Genomic DNA, 19,562 nt, shown 5'->3' with positions numbered 1-19,562 from the left:
CTCTACCTCTCTCTCTAACTCTTTCAAATAAATAAAATAAACTTTTTTTAAAATCATCTAATCTCAGGTCTACATGTACAAAGAAAAGTTCATAACGGTACCCCATGAGATACAGTATGATTTTCGTCCTTCTTTCCTGCTGGACTGTGAGCTTTGTGGGCAGGAACCGGGTGCATCCCGCTCATTTTCTCTTCTGGGCTCAGCCCGGGTCCTGGCCCTTGATGGGTGTTCAGTACTTGTTTGTGGAATGAATGATGAACCCGGTAGTGAGGATTCGTTTCGGCACCGCAGGTGAACCGTCTCGGACAGTTACCAGGAGGCAGGCGCAGGAGGTGGCTGTGGCTCTGCAGGTTACTCGTGCAATGACCTCAGCGACATTCCCTCCCTTTCTGGACACAGTCCATGAACTGAGATGCGAGGGTCAAAGGCACTCCTGGCCGTCCTTTGCTCCATCCCAGGCCGGTGCAAGCTAAGAGTTCAGGAAAAGCTTTCTCAGTCTAGTCTGGCTCTGTCTAAAGCAAAGTCCGGCCTGGCCCCCTCTGCCCTTTACCCCACGGGAAAGAGGGCGCCCTCTTCGGGTCCCGCCTACACTCGGCCCCCGAAGGGCGTTCATTATCCGGGGAGCCAGAGCAGGAGCCCCAGGAGCGGGAACGGAATGTGGGTTGGGGGAAGTGGGCCGAAGCGGGGCTGTCAGGGGAAGGGGCCGGTGGAGCGCAGGCCGCCTGGGAGAGCGGGTCGGGGACTGGCGGGGAACAGGCCGAGCGGGTGGGCCCGGGAGCACCCCGGGGTCAGCGAGCGCCGCGCGGCCGGCAGGCGCGGAGAGGTCGGCGGAGCAGCGGGCGGGGAATATGGGGGTGTGAGCTGGCCCAGGGCCCCGGCGGCCGCCAGGGAGGACTCGCGGGGGAGGGAGCGACAGGGAGGGCCGGGGGCAGCTGGAGGACGCGGGGTCAGCGCGGAGGGGCGCCGGGCAGCTGACCGGCAGCGGCTTGCGCGAAGCGCCGGGGTGGGGTGCGGGGCGGGGAGCGCGCATCGGGGGCGGGGGGCGGCGTCGGCGCTGGGGGTGGGGGAGCGGGTTGGGCGGCTGCGCCGGCTCCGCTTCAGCCGCTGCCGCTAGGGCGCGGGGGGCGGGGGGCTCGGCGCCGCGAGCTCGGCCATTGTGGGAGCCGCTCCCCTCGGCTCCGCCGCGCTCCCCTCCGCTGAGCTCCAGCCCGGGGCGCGCCGGCCGTCGCCGCCGCCTGGGTCGCTGCCGCCTGCCGGTCTGCTTCCTCCTGCCGTTCCAAGGGTAAGGCGCGGGGCGCGGAGCTGGGTCCGGGCTCCTTGCGGGACTGCGGGGTGTGCGGCGGCGCCCAGGGCGCGGTGATGGATCGCGCGGGGCGACCGCGCCCCAGCGCCGGACAGAGGCGGCCGCGGCAAGCCGGGTTGACAGGCACGGGCAGAGAGGTTGCCTGGGCCTCGCACCTGCAGCCCCAGCGGCCGGTGCCCGGGAGCTGCGAGCACGCAGGGCTGGGGTTTCCCCTGGGCGGGCGCTGCCCGGGCCGGAGGGAGGCGTGTTCCCCGGGAAAATGGAGCACGGAACCTTCCCGGGGCCGGGAGAGGGACCTGCGGGAGGGGCAGAGCCAGCCGTGGAAAGACGCTTCCCAGCTGCTGGGCCCGGCCGCTGGCCCCCGCGCCCTCTCGGTCCTTGGTCGCGCGTCCCCGCTCTTTGTCAGCCACGCGCGGCGGGCACGCGGACCCACGCGCGCCGCCACCCGCTGGCGGGCGCGGCCTTCCCCCGCTGTGAGGGGACGTGGATGGGGGTGAGGCTGGGGCTGGGGGCGCAGCCGGCGAGTGCTGGGTAACCTGCGGGTCGCGGACCTGACCTACGGCCTTCGGAGTCGACTGGGGACGTGGGCGCGCGCTTCTGTGAATGCAAAATTGATGGAGTGACTCGGGCGACCCAGGGGTGGGGCAGGCGCCCCGGGGTCAAACAGGTGTGTGCGAAGGGCCGAAGAGTGACCCGGGCAGAGCCGCGGAGGGACGGTTTCTGGGGGAGGAGGCCGTGGGTGAGCCGCCTTTGTAGTAAAATGGGCGTCTAGAAGAGGAATGGGCGGTCCTGAACTGAAGCAGGTGGTCCGAGAAGAGGGGCGTTTTCCTGCCCCGAGCCGAGGGTCGGGGGCCCAGGTTCCGGAGCCTGGGACCGTCGTTCCGGCTCCTGAACCGGCTGTAAGAGCCAGGAGGTGGGCGCCGGGATTAATGAGGGAGGGGGTTAAATGCTCCAATAAAGGGCAGAGCCGTGCCAGAACCCGGGTGCTTTTCTTTCTGCCTTCTATGGCTGGATCCCTTCTGGGTGTTCCATGGGAAGAGGGCTCCCATTGCTGCCGCCTCAGGGGTGCCCTGCCGGGCTGTTCTGTCTGCCCAAGGCTGCCTAGAAGCAGCCCTTGCCGTCTGATGTTTCTTTTGTTATCTCTTTGAATGCTGTGTCTGTGGTGGGGGCCCTGCCAGTGACCCAAGAGGCTGACTCTGCCCCTTGCAGCCTTGAGGCTGCAATTCCCAGAGTCCAGGAGGGGCTGTGCCCAGGGCCCCGTGGTGTCTAACCATTTAGGCCACCTCCGTGTCTCCACAACAGCCTATGTGCAGGAATTCCCCCTAAGGGAAAGTCATGGTTTCTGCGCTCCCTGGAGCCCAGAGCCACAGCGAGAGCTGGTTACCTGGGCTGCATCTGGGGCCTGTAGGAAGGCAGGTGGCTGAAGGCACGCTCTGCTGGAGCCAGGGAGGTGAGCCGTGCATAACAGATGGCTGTGGGAGGTGAGCTTGGCCTGGCCAAGGAAAGGCTGCCCAGTCTGGCTGATGGAGCCCAGCTGGCTCCATAGTGACTGTGTTTCCATGCATCTCTCTCACCACTATCCAAACTGACCAGAAATACGGACTTCCTGTACCATCCGCCCACCCACCCCATGCTGTGCCACTTATTTCCATACCAGCCCTCGGAATGAGCAAATGAGTGCTTTATCTCATGCCTCCTGTGTGCCATGCATGGCACCAGCCCAGTTTTACCTTTGCATTTCACGATGTTTGTAAGACATCCTCTAAGGTGGAATATTGCCCCCATTTTACAGATTAGAAAAGTGAGTCTCAGGTGAAGTGACTTGCCCCAGATCACACCATTCCTAAATGGCTGGGCTTTATAGCCAGATCCGTCTGACTTGGAGCTGAGTCCTTGTTCTAATATAGCTGCTGGGGATAGAGTGGGAGACATCAGGGAATTTCTGCTGTTTGAGTTCGTGCTTTGTTTCGTGCCTGCCATTGAGATCGTGCTTTAACTTTTTGAAAATACTTTCCATATGTTGCCCTATTTTATCCTTATAGCATTCCTGGGAGGTAAAGAGACCAGAAATGTAATAATAGATGCTGTTCAGTGCATGCTTGCTGGGAAGCAGGCGCTGTTAAGTACTTCACCTGCAGGGCCTCCCCTAGTCCTTGCAAACAACCCTGGGCGGTTAGCTGCTGTCAGCCCATTTTTGTAGCTGAAGATACTGAGGCTCCAAAGAGATTGAACGGCTGCTCCAAGGTCACAGGGCTGTACATGGCAGAGTGGAGTTTGAAACCACATCTTTCTGTCTCTGGAAACCATGAGTTTAATCCTTTAAACATACCAAATAACAATAGTAGTGCTCACCAGTAATAGGAGCTAACTTTCATGTAGGTTTTTCTTTTTTTTTTTTTTTTTTTTTTTTTTTTTTTTTTTTTTTTTTTTTTGACAGGCAGAGTGGACAGTGAGAGAGAGAGACAGAGAGAAAGGTCTTCCTTTTGCCGTTGGTTCACCCTCCAATGGCCGCCGCAGCCTGCGCGCTGCGGCCGGCGCACCGCGCTGATCCGATGGCAGGAGCCAGATGCTTCTCCTGGTCTCCCATGGGGTGCAGGGCCCAAGCACTTGGGCCATCCTCCACTGCCTTCCTGGGCCACAGCAGAGAGCTGGCCTGGAAGAGGGGCAACCGGGAAAGAATCCGGCGCCCCGACCGGGACTAGAACCCGGTGTGCCGGTGCTGCAAGGCGGAGGATTAACCTAGTGTGCTGCGGCGCCGGCCCTTTCATGTAGGATTTTAAGATTGATAGATATATCATATATATATATATTTATAAAATTTCATGGGATTTCCCCCCCACCTTGTGAATTACTTCTGGCATGCACTGTCATCGTCCCATTTTCCAGATGAAGAAGTTGAAGTTCAGCTAGGTAAAGCAGTCAAGTCAGTGGCAGAACCAGTGTTCCTTGTGTGACCCCCTGCCGTCTGTTCACATTCATCCCTCTCTCCTCCAGATCCCTTCTCCCCTGGACTCCCAGGCTGTCCCGCTGCAGCTCCTGCCCGGGCCATGTCTTCCTCAGATGAAGAAACGCTCAGTGAGCGGTCGTGTCGGAGCGAGCGGTCCTGTCGGAGCGAGCGGTCTTACAGGAGCGAGCGCTCAGGGAGCCTGTCTCCCTGTCCCCCAGGGGACACCTTGCCCTGGAACCTGCCACTGCATGAGCAGAAAAAACGGAAGAGCCAGGATTCGGTGCTGGACCCTGCGGAGCGCGCTGTGGTCAGAGTCGCCGGTAAGAGCGGTCCCCCAGCGAGCCGGGCTTCGTGGGTGAGAGGGAAGGCTGGGTTGGTGTGCACCTGCCGGTGTGGGGGACAGCGGGACCCTCCTCATGACCATGCCAGCTGCAATCTAACTTGTAACTATTCCTGCTGGAGAGATGATGAGATCATATGCCAACATCACACCTGTCTCAGTTTTTGCCTCTTTCCCTGTCTTTGTCCCCATTTAGCTGAATTTTCTATGCATTCCCCATCATGGCCTATGGACAGTCTACGTTGAATCTGTTCAGTTACTCTTATCTCAAAAATATTTCCTGTATTACATCTTAGACTTTAGACTTACCCCTTTTAAAGGCTGAATAATATTTCACAGTTTTCTAAATCGTACTTTTTTTTGCCATCATCACAATGGTGAGCATATTTAAGAATAATAACGTCTGACTCTATTGAGTTACATTCTTGTAAAGAAGTCCTCAGAGAGAGTGGCTTCACTCCTGTCCCCTTCCAAAGTGGGGTGTACGTTCACCCTCGGGGCAGTGTGGCATCTGGGGGCTGCCTGCTCCCCAGCTGGGAGGTGCCCAGTCCCTGGCCAAGCCGCAGAGTCAAGTGGTTGTGAGTGTAGGTTCTGGGGTCAGAGTGGCAGGGTGCTGGCCTGTGGCCCTGCCGCTGATCAGCTGTGTGGCCCTGGGCAAGTCCCTTGTCCGGTTGAGCCTCACTTTCCTTGTGCTTAGAATGCCCCCTCTGCCTGTTCGCGCTGAGGGTTAGATGAGGCAATGTGTGTAAACCCTTAGCCCGACGTGTGGAGCAAGGGAGATGCTTCCATGAAAGTCACCCCAAGCTCCACCCCGGAGTACGCTCTGCATCTCAGCAGCAGTGGGTGCCAGGGTGCAGACCGGATGATAGACGGAGCTGTGCCTGCTGACGGTTCACCGACGTCTCCTACTTCCAGTCCATCACCGAGGCCCGTCCTGCTGCCTCCTCTGTGTCTCTCAGACACATCCCGCTCCCTTCTGCTTTATCGTCCCCTATTTGCCCCTTCCAACGACAGTCTAATAGTTCGCTTTTCTCAGGCTGCCCCCCTTCCTCCACATGGCTAACAGTATTTATTCAAAGATGCAAACCTGATACCATTCCTCAGCTGCTTATACACCGTCTTTGTTGCCTCACTCCCTGAGGGACAGAGGCTTCCCCATGCCCGGCAGAATCAGGCCCCAGCCCACCTCTTCAGCTCCACCTGCTGCCACGTCTGCCCCCAGGTGCCCTGGCATGTGTTCCTGTCACTTGCCCTCCGGAGGTTTACATCTCACAGGGTCAAACCTGCATGCTGTCGTTTTCTTTTTCTGCAAGATGCTGCTAACCCCTCCTCCTCCTAAGTGCCGCCTCCTCTGTCCCTAATGCCCCCCAGTGGTATCCAAAGCTCCCTCCTCTGCTCTCATAGTCACATTCTTCTGTCCTCTGGGTTCCCTGGTCCAATCTAGCAGTTAACCCCTAGGGGGCCCAGCACTCCCTTGGGATTGTGCCTTGTTTATGCTTTCACCCCCAGTGACTTGTCCAGGGCCTTGTGCATGCTGGAGATCAACCAGTATTGAGTAACTGAATGTATGCAGAGTGTTTAGAGGATTATATGCAGCAGATTGCGATCTGGGAGTGGGCAGTGGGCTGTAATGGAAAGTTAGAAGAAAGAGGATTACATGGGCTCAAGTAATCAGGAAAGGGTTGTAGCCAGAGCTACCCCCAAAGAAGGAGATGCCAGTGGGGCCTGGATGGCAAGCTGCAGAGCCTGAACTTTTGGTGGGCAGTAGGAACCCTTGGGGGAAGTTATTCTCAAGACCTATGGGTTGGGGTGGGCACTGTGGTGCAGTGGGTTAAGCTAGTGCCTGGGATGCCCGCATCCCACATTGGAGTGCCTGGGATGTCCCACCTCTGTTTTCTTTCTCTCTCTTCCTTCCTTCCTTCCTTTCTTTATTTTTTCCAACAAGCAAGCAGAGTTAGCAGAGAGAGAGAGAGAGAGAGAGAGAGAGAGAGAGAGAGAAAGGTCTTCCTTCTGTTGGTTCACCCCACAGTGGCCACTGCGGCCGGCGCACCGCCCTGATCCGAAGCCAGGAACCAGGTACCTCCTCCTGGTCTCCCATGCGGGTGCAGGGCCCAAGCACTTGGGCCATCCTCCACTGCCCTCCTGGGCCACAGCAGAGAGCCGGACTGGAAGAGGAGCAACCGGGACAGAATCTGGCGCCCCAACCAGGACTAGAACCTGGGGTGCCAGCGCCGCAGGTGGAGGATTAGCCTAGTGAGCCGCTGCACCAGCCCTCCCACCTCTGTTTTCAGTCCAGCTTCCTGCTAATGCACCTGGGAGGCAGTGGATGATGGTCCAAGTACTTGATTCCCACCTTCCATGATGGAGTTCTGGCTTTCGCCTGGGTCAGCCCTGGCTGTTGCAGGCATATGAGGCGGGTAGGGGGGAAGTGAGCCAGCAGATGGAAGACCTCTCTCTGTCTCTTCTCCTCTGTCAGTTACTCTGCCTTTCAAATAATATATATCATATATAGATATTATACATATAAATATATATTTATAATGTATACTCTTTTTAACCAAGGAAAAAAAGTCCTCTGGGCCTGTGGTGTCAGCCAGTAATAGATTTCAGAGCTGTCTCCTGGGTGCAAGGGCTTCACTTGTGCCCGGGCTCACGGGGCTATGACTCAGGGTGTCTGACTCAGTCTCCTTGTTCTGCTGCAGGCAGAGTAGACGCTTCCTTCTCCTTTCCTCAGGCCCTCTTCCCGATCCTCCAGCACTCGCACAAGCATATGGATGCCTTTGTGGCGGTTTCTCCTTTCAGTGTTCTCTGGAGGAGAGGCCCACGGGACCACTGGCCTGCTGTTCAGGATTCTGAGTCCAGATTGGTAAAGTGGAGTGGACTCCAGAGGGCTAAAGCCTAAGGCAAAGCCCCTGGGGACGCTGCTAGGTTAGCTGAGCAGAGGGGTGCGGGTGCTGGCTGGGTCTCTGCATCCTGACACTGCCGAGTGACTGTCTTGAGGAGGGGGCTGGGCCAGTGAGGCTGCACATGGGGAGACTGCCGTGGTTAAAAATAACTTGTGCGCTGCAGTCGGGCGTGTGTTTCTTTAGCAGGAGAGAAGGGAGGCAGCAGAGAGGAGGCGGGACTGCCGCTTTAGGGTCTTGGCTGAAATCTCTGTGTGATCTGAGGACGTTGTCGCCCCCTCCTGAGTAAGGCACGGGCAGCCTGACCCCTCCGCAGGGACGCCCTGGTGGGAGGAGTGGGGGCCCAGGGTGGCTCTGGAGCTGGCTGAGGCAGACCTCTCCTTCCGGGAGGAAATGAAGTCAGTGTTACACTGGAAGCCAGCCTGGCCTGTGCAGTCTTCCCTGCCTGCTGGATCTGGGTTACAAGGCCAAGTCGGGGTGTCGGAATCCGTCTCACTAAGCGCAGAGCCTCTCCCTTCCCTGGCCCCATTTGCTGTCCTGAGCTGCTCGAAGGGCCTCACCCTTGGTTCAGAAGGCTGGTGGCAGAACCCTGCTGGCCACACACAGTGGAGGACAGAGGCCCGGCGGGCCAAGAACTCTGCTGATCTCAGTCTACAAAGTCAAGGCAGGTTCCAGGGGCTCCAAGCTGCTGCAACCCTGTCCTGTTTTCTTTTTCCCAGCCTCATCCTTTCCCTCCATTGTTTTTCCTCCCTCTTTGCCAGCCGTCTTCTCAGCTCCCTAAGCCCAGCCACACTGAAATGTGGCAGCGATCACTCAGGGGAGTGCCTTGTTTGTGTTGGTCAGCTTTGTGCCTTGCACAGAGATTTTATAATAATGCCGTGTGTTAGGCAAGACGGGTGTCAGGAGGGCTCACAGGACTGGTAGGCCCAGATCTTCTAAGTACATCGATATTTCCCTCTTCTTAGGCAAGACCTTGTAGATAATGATCTAGATTGCTGACTTGGCCTCCACACATACCTGGGAGACCTTTTGGTCTTTCCTGGGAGAGGCCTCATGATCCTGGCCCATAGCAGAAGGAGAGGGCAGTGACCAGCGATGGAGGGGACTTCCTGTTCCCCTGAGGCTCTCCTGTCTTTGGTGAGTAGCAGTGGTAATAGCCTGATTCAGGGGTGGAGGGCAGCCCCACCTGCCCTTAATTGGGCAGTCACTCAAGCAAGGAGCACAACTCTAACAGGTGCAGAAGGGAAGAGGAAGAAAGGCTGCATCCCTCAGGACCTGTGGGAAGTGGGTGCCACGGAGGACAGGACAGACTGTCACACAGTTGTACACTGTGTACCCTCTAGGGAGCAGCGGTCACATTTGCTGTCAATGTAGATTTGGTTATTATCACAGGTTTCCTGCAGTGGGCAGCCAAGTGGGTCATGTTTGGGTGAGGTCAGGGTTGGGTGCAGGAGGGGCCCATCCACCAATCAGGTATTCATCCAGCCAACATCACACACTCAAAACCCTCCTAGGGACTGGTGCTGTGGTGTAGAAGGTTAAGCCTCCCGCCTGCAGCACCAGCACCCCATATGGGTGCCGGGTTGAGTCCTGGCTCTCCACTTCTGATCCAGTTCCCTATTAATACTCCTGGGAAAGCAGCAGAGCATGGCCCGAGTGCTTGGGCCCCTGCACACATGCGGGAGATCCAGAAGAAGCTCTTGGCTCCTGGCTTCGGCCCAGCCCAGCCCAGGACATTATGGCCATTTGAGAAGTGAACCAGTGGATGAAAGATCTCTCTCTCTTTCTCTTTGTAATTCTGCCTCTTAAAAAGATAATAAATATTTAAAAAAGACCCTCCTGTCCCCCCCCCCTTTTTTTTTTCAAGATTTATTTGAAAGACAGAGTTACAGAGAAAAGGAGGAACAGTGAGGGAGATCTTCCATCTGCTGATTCACTCCCCAAATGGCCGCAAATGATCAGGATGGGTTAGGCCAAAACCAGGAGCCAAGAGCTTCATCTGGGTCTCCCGTGTGGGTGCAGGGGCCCAAGCACTTGTGCTATCCTGTGCTGCTTTAGCAAGGAACTGGATCAGATGTGGAGCAGTGGGGACTCAAACCAGTGCCCAGATGGGATGCATGAGTCACAAACTATGGCTTTACCCACTATGCCACAATGACGTGTGTGTGTGTGTGTGTGTGTGTGCGAGAGAGAGAGAGAGAGAGAGAGCATGCGAGAGCAAGCCATCTGCTTGGTCACTACCCCAGATGGTCCCAGCATAGGGGAGCTGGGCCAGCCGGAAGCCAGGAGCGCACTGGCACGGAGCTGGGTGTGAAGTGGAGCAGCCAGGACTCCAGCCAGTGCTCCTACAGGATGCCGGTGCTGCAGGTGTCGGCTTAACCTGCTGTACCACAGTGTCGATCCCATGACTTCACTTCTTGCAGCCTCGGTTTCTCTTATCTGGAAGTGGGAGATGATGATGCCTTCTCAGAGGACCCCTGAATGAGAATCGGGGGCCTATTACCACACTTAGTGGGACCATTCCTTTTATCTCCCGTGGCAACCAGAATCGGGGGGGGGGGGCTGTTACCACCCTTAGTGGTGCCATTCCTTTCAACTCCCGCGGCAACCAGGAGGGGTGGCAGCTTCCTGGAGCAGCAAGGAAGCCCAGCCAGCTCTATTTCTTCCTTTAGTCCACTCCAGGGCTTTGTCGGAGAGCGGTTGGAAATGGTGTATTCTGACCAAACCAGTGGTGAGAAATGAGGCCCTAAAACAATTCCTTTCCTCCTTTGCCTTGCAGCCTTTCTTGCCCTGAGGCTCTTTGGAGCTTTAAATCGGAGAAAGCTCCTCCTCCTTCCCTGGCTTCTCTACTTCTTTGTTTCGGTGTTCCCCGAGTTCCTGGGCCTGGCCTGGAGCTCGGTTTCAGTGGCATGAGGGATGAGCAGCGCGCCCTGAAAGTGGGGCAGAATGAATTGTAGCTACACACCACCAGCTCAGCTGCAGCTCTTTGAAAGTAAATCTGGGTCACATCAGCTGCAGGGATGGAAACTGACCACGTGGGCAGAATTCTGTGCAGGCGGCAGAAGACAGCCGATCTGTCTCTTCTCTAAGGTTCAGGGTCCCCGGGGGACCCCAGCTGGTGAGGGAAGATAGTTGCTGCATTGCAAGGTGCAATGCTGTCATTTTTAAAAAAGGTTTATTTATTTATTTGAAAGTCAGAGTTACACACAGAGAGGAGAACAGAGAGAGAGGTCTTCCATCTGTTGGTTCACTTCCCAGTTGGCTGCAACGGCCGAAGCTGGGCTGATTGGAAGCCAGGAGTTAGGAGCTTCCTCTGGGTCTCCCATGTGAGTGCAGGGGCCCAAGGACTTGGGCCGTCTTCTACTGCTTTCCCAGGCCACAGCAGAGAGCTGGATCAGAAGTGGAGCAGCCAGGACTCGAATCGGTGCCCATATGGGATGCCGGTACTGCAGGTGGCAGCTTTACCTGCTGCGCCACAACGCGGCCCCTCAATGCTGTCTTATGCCATCAGCTTCCCATCATGCTTTTTCAGAGACTTCCTAGGTGACGTGGAATGGCAGTCTGCCTTATGGCTTTCCTGAGAAGCCTGGGACTGAGTGAGGTTAGGGCTGCAGAGGAAGGACTGGTTACTTTGGGGACTGTGCAAGGCCGATGGGCGTCAGAGACTGGATTCCCCCAAAGGAGCTAAGATTGCAGCAGGATCTGGGGCTGCACTCTGCACTGGCTTTTATTTCAACAGCCCTACGCCCGAGGAACAGCCTGTGAACACACCTGGGGGTGAGTACTGCATTAGCAAGCCAGCATCACTAATGTGCAGCACTGAGCCTGGCCAGTGTCTCTCTTCTTGTTTGCTGTGGCCAGGGTGGGTCATGACTTGGCCCCTTGATTGCCTGCTGCCATCTGGCCAGCTTCCTGGCTCTGCCTCGGCTTTCCTGTAGGAGCAGAAGGGGTGCGTGCGGCTGGCTGCAGTCTCTGCCTGGACTGAGGGTGCGGATGCAGAGAACATCCGAGGCCCCTGCGAGCTGAAGAATGACTATGGGCTGATGTTTCTGTCCTGAGCTCTGCCCCACGCTTACTCCAGGAGATACCAGACTTTTGTCTTGTGGTCCAGGGGAGGATTCTGCCCTGATCCTCATTGGGTGTATCTCTGGGCACAGCTCATCTTCTCACTCCACTTGCTTCCTTTACCATTCATTTTGCAAGGGTACAGCTTTTGGAGTCAGTTGGAATCTGTTTCATCCTTTGCTTGCCAGTTGAGTGACCTGAGGAGTAAAGCTTCATTTTTTCACACTTAGGATGGGGACACAAGAATGGGTATAAGATGCGTGGTCCTGACTCGGCCTGCTCTGTAGTCGGCCCTTGATACATGTTGGCTATCCTCATTAATATTGTTTATTCACTCATAAACTTGTTCCCTGGTTCACAAATGTCCTTATTTGTCCCCTTGCCCATTCACTGATCATGCACTTGCTCGTTTAACAAATGGGCTACTTTATTCTAGACTCAGACTGGGCCTCACAGCCCAGCCCTGCCAATGAAGCCAATTAGAATGGAGCATGGGCTGTGCTATACTGCCAGCCCAAGGGCACTTGGAGGAAATCCTGGAAGGAATGGGCCTTGGAACAGTGATCACATTTGCGATGGGACTTGGCAAACAAATAGGAATTTGTCTGACAACCTGAATATCTCTGTTGCTTGTTTTTGTTCTTGCTCTCCTTTCTTTGGTCTCAGTAGGAAAGAAGGAAACTGAAGAGAGAACAGCTGGTGGCAGTTAAGAATTAAAGAATCCGGAGGGTGATTTGGGGAGTGAACTTTGGACCCCAGTTCAGGAGTTCCTAAGAGCTGAAGCCAGCTGGAACCTACTAGTAAATGATATCTGGGAAGGCTGCTAACTACAGTCCTCAACGTGTGCTAGGTATTTTTTTTTAAACTTAAATTTTTTTTTTAAAAAATTTGACAGGTAAAGTTATAGATAGAAAGAGAGACAGAGAGAAAGGTCTTTCTTCCATTGGTTCACTCTCCAAATGGCCGCTATGGCCAGCACTGTGCCGATCCAAAGCCAGGAGCCAGGTGCTTCTTCCTGGTCTCCCATGCGGTTGCAGGGCCCAAGCACTTGGGCCATCCTCCACTGCCCTCCCGGGCCACAGCAGAGAGCTGGATGGGAAGAGAAGCAACCGGGACTAGAACCCAGAGCCCATATGGGGTGCTGGCTCTACAGGCAGAGGATTAACCAAGTGAGCCACGGTGCTGGCCCCAGGTATTTTTTTTTTTTTAATTCAATTTATTTATTTGAAAGGCAGAGGTACAGAGAGAGAAGGAGAAAAAAGATAGAGATCTTTCTTTTGCTGGTTCACTCCCTAAATGGCCTGGGCCAGACCGAAGCCAGGAGCCTGGAACTCCATCCGGATATCCCAGGTGGGTGACAGGGGCCCGAGCACTTGGGCCATCATCCACTGCTTTCCCAGGTACATTCACAGGGAGCTGGATTGGAAACAGAGGGGACTCAAACTAGCCCTGGGGTATGGGATGCAGGCAGATTGACCCACACAGCCCTTCACCTACCCTTGTGCTAGGTGTTTTACATATGTTTTTTCATCCTCACAGAACCCTGGGAGGTAGATGCCATTCTCAACACAAAAGAAAGGTCAAGGAACTCTGAAGTTAGGAAGCAAATATAGGGCTGGGATTCAGCATTGCTCAGTGTGCATGGCAGCCCCAGGCACCCAGCAGGGCCAGTCCGTCCTTTGGAGTTCTTCAGTGCTGTGCTTCAGGTCAACATAACTCCAAAGCCCTTGCATTTTGCAGAACATTTCAAACCTATACTAAAGAAGTTGGAATAGTATAATGAAGCCCTATCAGCCAGAAACAGTTATCAGCTCATGGCTAATCTTTTTTTTTTTAAATAAACATCTCTCTCTCATTTTTAAAAAATACTTATTTATTTGAAAGGCAGAGTCACAGAGAGGCACAGGCAGAGAGAGAGAGAGAGAGAGAAGGAGAGATCTTCCATCCACTGGTTCACTCCCAAAGATGGCTGCAACGGCTGGAGCTGGGCCAATCCAAAGCCAGGAGTCAGGAGCTGTTTCCAAGTCTCTCATGTGGGTGCAGGGGCCCAAGGACTTGGGCTATCCTCTACTGCTTTCCCAGGCCATAACAGAGAGCTGGTTGGGAAGTGGAGCAGTGGGACTTGAACGAGCATCCATATGGGATGCCGGCACTGCAGGTGACTGCTTTACCTGCTAAGCCACAGCGCTGGTCCCCATGGCTAATTTTATTTCATTTACATACGCCAGTTACATAAAACAAAGTTGAATAATCATAAACTTTTTCCTCCCACACTTTTTATTATTTTATTTATTAATTTATTTGAAAGGCAGAGAGAGAGAGTGCAACAGAAATAGAGACCGTCTATCTGCTGGTTCACTCCTCCAAGGCCTTCAATAGCCAGGTCTGGGACATGCAAAAGCCAGGAGCCTAGAAATCAATCAGGGTGTCTTACGTGGGTGGAAGGGACCCAAATACTTGATCTAACATCTGCTGCCTCTTAGAGTGCATATTAGCAGGAAACTGGACCTCAAGCCCAGGCATTCTGATATGGGTTCCAGGCATCCCAAATGGCATCTTAACTGTTGCATCAAACACCCATCCCCCTCCCACATTTTTAAACCATTATATTCCATCACTTACCTGCTCCAGAGATCCTGTCTAAAGACTGGAACCAGTGCCCGTTGATCCACAGCCCAGAGAGTTCATAAGGGATTGTGACTGCCTAATGCCAGAGCCCCAGGAGCAGCATGGCCCTCTAGTGCTGCTCAGCTGATCTGGTCTTTCCAGATCTACCCCTCCAAACATACAGAGATGGAACCAGATCCAGCATCTGGAAACTGGATAACTTGATCTCTTAGGATAGCGTCTGTTTTGTCTACAGCATCTCCAACCCATGCACCCTGGGTCTGAATTGGGACCCTGCCAGTGTAATTGGGAAAAGGTACCTAAAAAAAATGGGTTTCAAGGATTCAATCTTGAGAGACAGAAATTGAGATACAACAGGACTGAAGCCTTTAAAATCATGGAGGGAAGGAGTTCTGTTGTGAGAAGGACTGTGCACTCCAGGCCTGTGTGTCCTGAAGCTAGTGAAAGTTCCACAAGACTGATCTCAACTGACAGCAGCAGCCACCACCCTTGGGCGCCTTCCTGGGCTTCAGGGTTTGTGCTTGGTTTCCAGGCTACCTGTCCCTGTCCTGGTCCCTTTAAGGGCAGTGGTAGCTGGGGAGATGTTTTCAGTAAAGGAAGCTTCATAGGTAAGACACTGCCCCAATTTGGGGAACCTCCCAGTTTCCAAAAGAGAGCAGGCTGCCTGCAGCCCTGCTTGGTAGGAACCTCAGAGGCCCCCAACACAGAAAAGACCCTCTCCTGGCCCAGAGCAGGAAAGGGGATTTGGTGTCAGCTGATTCCTTCAAGAGGAAAAAGAAAACAGCTTAATCACAATGAGACTGGGGGACAACAGAAGGGCCAATGCCTTTCCCACCGTGATTATGTTCTGAGTGCCAGCCTTTGTGCTCAGCGTGTCCCATGCTGTATTTGACCTTGTCCTCAAAACAACTCTAAGAGACAGAAGCAAACCCAGAGTTCTGTGACTTTGCTCAGGGTCTCCCTGCCAGTCAAGGGCCATGCTGGCAATGGTGCTAACTCTGCCTAGGGCAACCCATTGCCTCCCCCATTATAAGGAACAGTAGTTTAATGATAGCTAACATCTGTGCAGCACTTCAAGGTTCACGAAGTGCCTTAACACCCATTATCTCCATGTGCTTCAGGAGGTCCTGGGCGGGTACGCATTCCACCCCCCTCTGGGACATCTGCCTATCAGGGGTCCAGCCTTTGCTCATTTCCTCCAGGAAGGATTGGAGGATCTCTGGCATTGGCTCTGCCAAGCCAGGGGAGGTGGCTTAGGAAGAAGCTGAGGTGGAGAGACGTGGCCAGTTGCTATGGTAACCCAGATGGCTGGGTAACCATTTTGAAGGTTGCTATGGTGACAGGCCACTGGGTGGCAGGGATCTTGTCTTTCTGGGTGGCTGGCACCATCCACTCCTCTGAAATTTGAGATGTTTCACTTTCTGAACAGAAGAGGGCAGCATGAGAGTAGGCAAAGGCTTCTTCCCCCAGTGCAGATTTGGGAGCTATGGCTGGGATTGGCCCAAGTCTGTGCCCCAGAGGCTGGGGGAACTAAGACTCCTGAGACTAGAACTTGGCACTTTTCTCCCAAGAGGAAGAGAGAATAAGACTTGGGGCAGCCACTTCCGTGTGGCTGGCATTGGCTACTGCTGGGAAATGTGAAAGGCACAGGAGACAGCTTAGCCCTCCAAGGAGGAGTGGAGGGAACACACCACACACACAACTACCTATTTATAAAGCATCAATTAACACATGTAAAATAATGCAGCATGAGCCAAGCTGGAGTGCTGGGGGTAAGCCTTCCAGAGGTTGGGGGAGGGGCACTAGCAGGAAGAGAACAAATCTTGCACTTCCCTCTTTCCCTTCTGTTGTGAAATGCCTTCAGTTCTTGAGTGGACACTGAATTGTGTTCTCAGTTGTCTTGAATCACAGATCTAGCCCCTACCTCTCCACCTCTGTATGTGTTCAGTGAAGCGTCCATTCCCTCAGCAAATATTTGCAAAGTATTGCACTGGGTCTATGATGACTAAAGATGAGATAGATGTCTGCAGGGACCAGGAGGTCAGTCAAGGAGGCAGTGATGCACATGCCCACAATTCATGTGGTTGGAGCCCCAACAACAGGGGAGAGAAACTGTTTGGGATTTTTTTTTTTTTTTTTTTTGACAGGCAGAGTTAGACAGTGAGAGAGAGACAGAGAGAAAGGTCTTCCTTTCCATTGGTTCACCCCCCAAATGGCTGCCATGGCCAGTGCGCAGCAACAATCCGAAGCCAGGAGCCAGGTGCTTCCTCCTGGTCTCCCATGCGGGTGCAGGGCCCAAGCACCTGGGCCATCCTCCCTCTGCCCTCCTGGGCCACAGCAGAGAGCTGGCCTGGAAGAAGAGCAACCGGAACAGAATCCGGCGCCCCGACTAGGACTAGAACCCGGTGTGCTGGTGCTGCAGGTGGAGGATTAGCCAAGTGAGCTGGGGCTCTGGCTACTGGTTGGGATTTTTGTGATGGTGTTTTCTACCCGGGTTGCTTAAACACATCTTCACCTGGGGTGCGCTTTCCCGGTAGGATCTTAGTAGGTGGAGTTGGTGGACTCCTTGGGCAAAGGGTCAGAGTTTGTTTATGGGGGAGGTGCTGTCCACAAGGAAGGTAGAGATCAACATATGGAGGACTTTGACTGCCAGGCTTGCATAGGGATGCTGTAAATTAGGATGATGTATCTTCTTAAATACCCTAACTTTCTACTGACAACAGTATTTTTGGATCATCTGGTTCACTCATTCATACAACTAAGCAAAACTTTAAACAAATGCTTAATGAGGGCCACGTTATTTGCTAGAAGCTAAGGATCCTGTGGTGAGCAAAACAGACTACAGGCCCAGCCTCCAGGAAGCTAATGATTCAGTAAGAAAGACACTGAACGGGGCAACTTTAAGTACGATGGGTTTGAACAAAAGGCTATATGGGATTCAAGAGGCTCTACTAATAAAGAGAATCAAGGCAGGCTTCCTGGTGGTTATTTCATAGGAGAACGCCTGGGAGGAAGCAGGTGCAAGGCCTGAGGTGAGAGAGAGCACACAAGAGGAGCTGAAAGCAGGGCTGCTTTTTTTTTTTTTTTTTTTTTTTTTTTTTTTTTTTTTTTGACAGGCAGAGTGGACAGTGAGAGAGAGACAGAGAGAAAGGTCTTCCTTTGCCGTTGGTTCACCCTCCAATGGCCGCTGCGGCGGGCGCACTGCGGCCAGCGCACCGCACCTATCAGAAGGCAGGAGCCAGGTGCTTATCCTGGTCTCCCATGGGGTGCAGGGCCCAAGCACTTGGGCCATCCTCCACTGCACTCCCTGGCCACAGCAGAGAGCTGGCCTGGAAGAGGGGCAACCAGGACAGAATCCGGCGCCCCGACCGGGACTAGAACCCTGTGTGCCGGCGCCGCTAGGTGGAGGATTAGCCTGTTGAGCCGTGGCGCCGGCTAAGGCAGGGCTTTAAGGACACTGGCACCTGATGAGCTTAAGTGGGCAAGGACAAGGAAAAAAAACCAAGGTCTTATTTCCTTGTGTTACCCTCCTTCCCCACTAGATGCCCTCCTGAGTGCGTCCCCACTGCAGCCCCAGAAATGCAGCAGCAGTCTCTCCTGTCCAGAGCAAGGAAAGGAGAAAGTCTCTGAGCCCTCCTGATGGCGTGGTCTGGCTATAAATGCAGACTAGTGCTTGAAAAACACCAAAAGGCCCTCCCCTTCCTAGGCTTCCTTCTTCCCATCCTCTCTCCCCAGCAGCCGCTTTGTTCCTCTGGTCTTGTCCAATTTTCTCTGTATAAAACAGGAACATCAGCCAAACATGTGGACTTCCCCCTTCCCATTCATTAGAAGAATGCATTACTTCAAACTCCCATGGGACCATTTAAATGCAAATTTTTGTCCAGAAAGCAATTTGAGTCTGAGAGAAGCCCTGTAGCCACAACTCAAATCAGAACTTTCTTCCCTGATGACTGTGTTTCTCAGCAGGAATCTCACCCCTTACTCTCTGCCCCCAAGACCCAAGTCTTCAACAGAGCCTGATTCCCAGAGTCGACTTTCCCTTGTGGCCGCTGTTCTCGCCTCACCTTTGGCAAGCATCGGTTAACAATTCTTAAGGACCTGCTCCCAAAGTGGCATGTGCCCCAGGAGAGGATTGAAGGGGCTTTTCTGTTCACTCTGATGCAAACGAGGAGGCAGACGTCTATATGAGGTGTCTGTGTATGTGTGTTTGTGTCTGGGCCTTCTTGGCTCCACTGGTATAAAATAATATAGGAAATGCAGATGACTCAGCACTGATACAGTCAAGATCCCCGGAGTTAGCATTTCTATATTCTCTGCTGTTTATGAAAAATGTGCTGTGCCATCAATCACTGACTCCTTCATCCTGCATTTCCCAATGGAAAGCCTTTTACACATTAAAAAAAAAAACACCTCAAACTGATTCCCCTCCTTTTCCTAATCTGACAGCAAACTGAATTAGCTTTTTTTTTTTTTTTTTTTAAAGCACACAGGATTAAACCAAAAGGAAATGAGTGTTTGCCCAAGGATCCTCCCTGTCTTTTGGGTCCTTCCCTGAGTGATCTCCATGCCCAGCACTTGGGCAGGTCAGCAGAAGTCGGTGAAGAAAGATGTGATTAATGACTTGCTCACCCGATTTCTGCTCATGGTGTGATGTGGAAACAAGCAGCATGTGCCTGTTAGTTGAAAAGCACTCCTTCTCCTTCTTGGTATTAAAGTGCTGAGCATTGACCAAGACTTGGCATTACTCACAAGGTAGAGACAGTCCCAGCCCCAAGGGCAGCAGGCTCCTCCTTCACAGTCTAGAGAACTGGCCCTGAAATGGAAGCCCTTTGAGGCGTTCAGCATCCTGAGGATTCTTTCTTTCCTTGCTCACGTGTCCTTACCGTGAGGTGAGCCAGGCTAACTTCTTACCCACAACCACCACTCACCCCTTGAAAAGTCAGAACGGAGGGAGGACGATGGCTGAAAGGCGTCGCCTACCATTGATCTACCTGAGTTCCTCATCCAGGGCTGCCTGCCCCAAGGCACTGAGTGGCACACGAGTGACGACCTGCCGAAGGGGCGAACTCCCCCTCCAATGGCCCCAGATCAGCCCCTCCCTATCCACTAGTTTTCTTCCTTTACTTTCTCCTTTCCCCTAATAGCAGACTAATTGGCTTCTCTTTTCCTTCTCTGACCAGTTACGCTCCAGAACCCACCTTTGTTCCTTAACCGTCCCGGTTCAGGCTCGGGTTCCCACATCTCTCCCTTTTGGTCTAATTCGCTGTTCAGATGCCTCTCACAGTTTACTAATCGTGGCAGGGCCTTGTCCGCCACAGATTTACGGCGTTCACGCGGCGGCGCAGTCAGAACCCCGTTTCTCCCCCCACCCACCCC

At 53.9% G+C, this 19,562-nt stretch overlaps 1 protein-coding gene across 13 annotated transcripts in view; it reads left to right on the top strand.

The window, feature by feature from the left end:
* The first annotated feature begins 582 nt into the window (after positions 1 to 582).
* Positions 583 to 19,562, top strand: part of MACF1 (microtubule actin crosslinking factor 1) — a 407,864-nt gene continuing 388,884 nt past the window's right edge. For 10 of the 13 annotated variants that reach the window (XM_089300957.1, XM_089300953.1, XM_089300955.1 and 7 more), the window contains exons 1-2: positions 1,127 to 1,282; positions 4,298 to 4,570. In XM_089300957.1, coding sequence (XP_089157083.1) covers positions 4,351 to 4,570 — 220 coding nt within the window. In that variant the 5' untranslated portion in view covers positions 1,127 to 1,282; positions 4,298 to 4,350. Of the gene's footprint in view, positions 658 to 1,126; positions 1,283 to 4,297; positions 4,571 to 19,562 lie in introns of those variants that run through there. The other 3 variants (XM_070078713.1, XM_089300949.1, XM_089300958.1) reach the window with 3 other exon arrangements.

This window comes from Oryctolagus cuniculus, chromosome 7, assembly GCF_051225735.1.
Source record: "Oryctolagus cuniculus isolate XC-2025 breed Fujian yellow rabbit chromosome 7, ASM5122573v1, whole genome shotgun sequence".
NCBI lineage: Eukaryota > Metazoa > Chordata > Mammalia > Lagomorpha > Leporidae > Oryctolagus > Oryctolagus cuniculus.
Note: the sequence above shows the minus strand (reverse complement) of the source record. Positions and strands in the feature narration are given on the sequence as shown.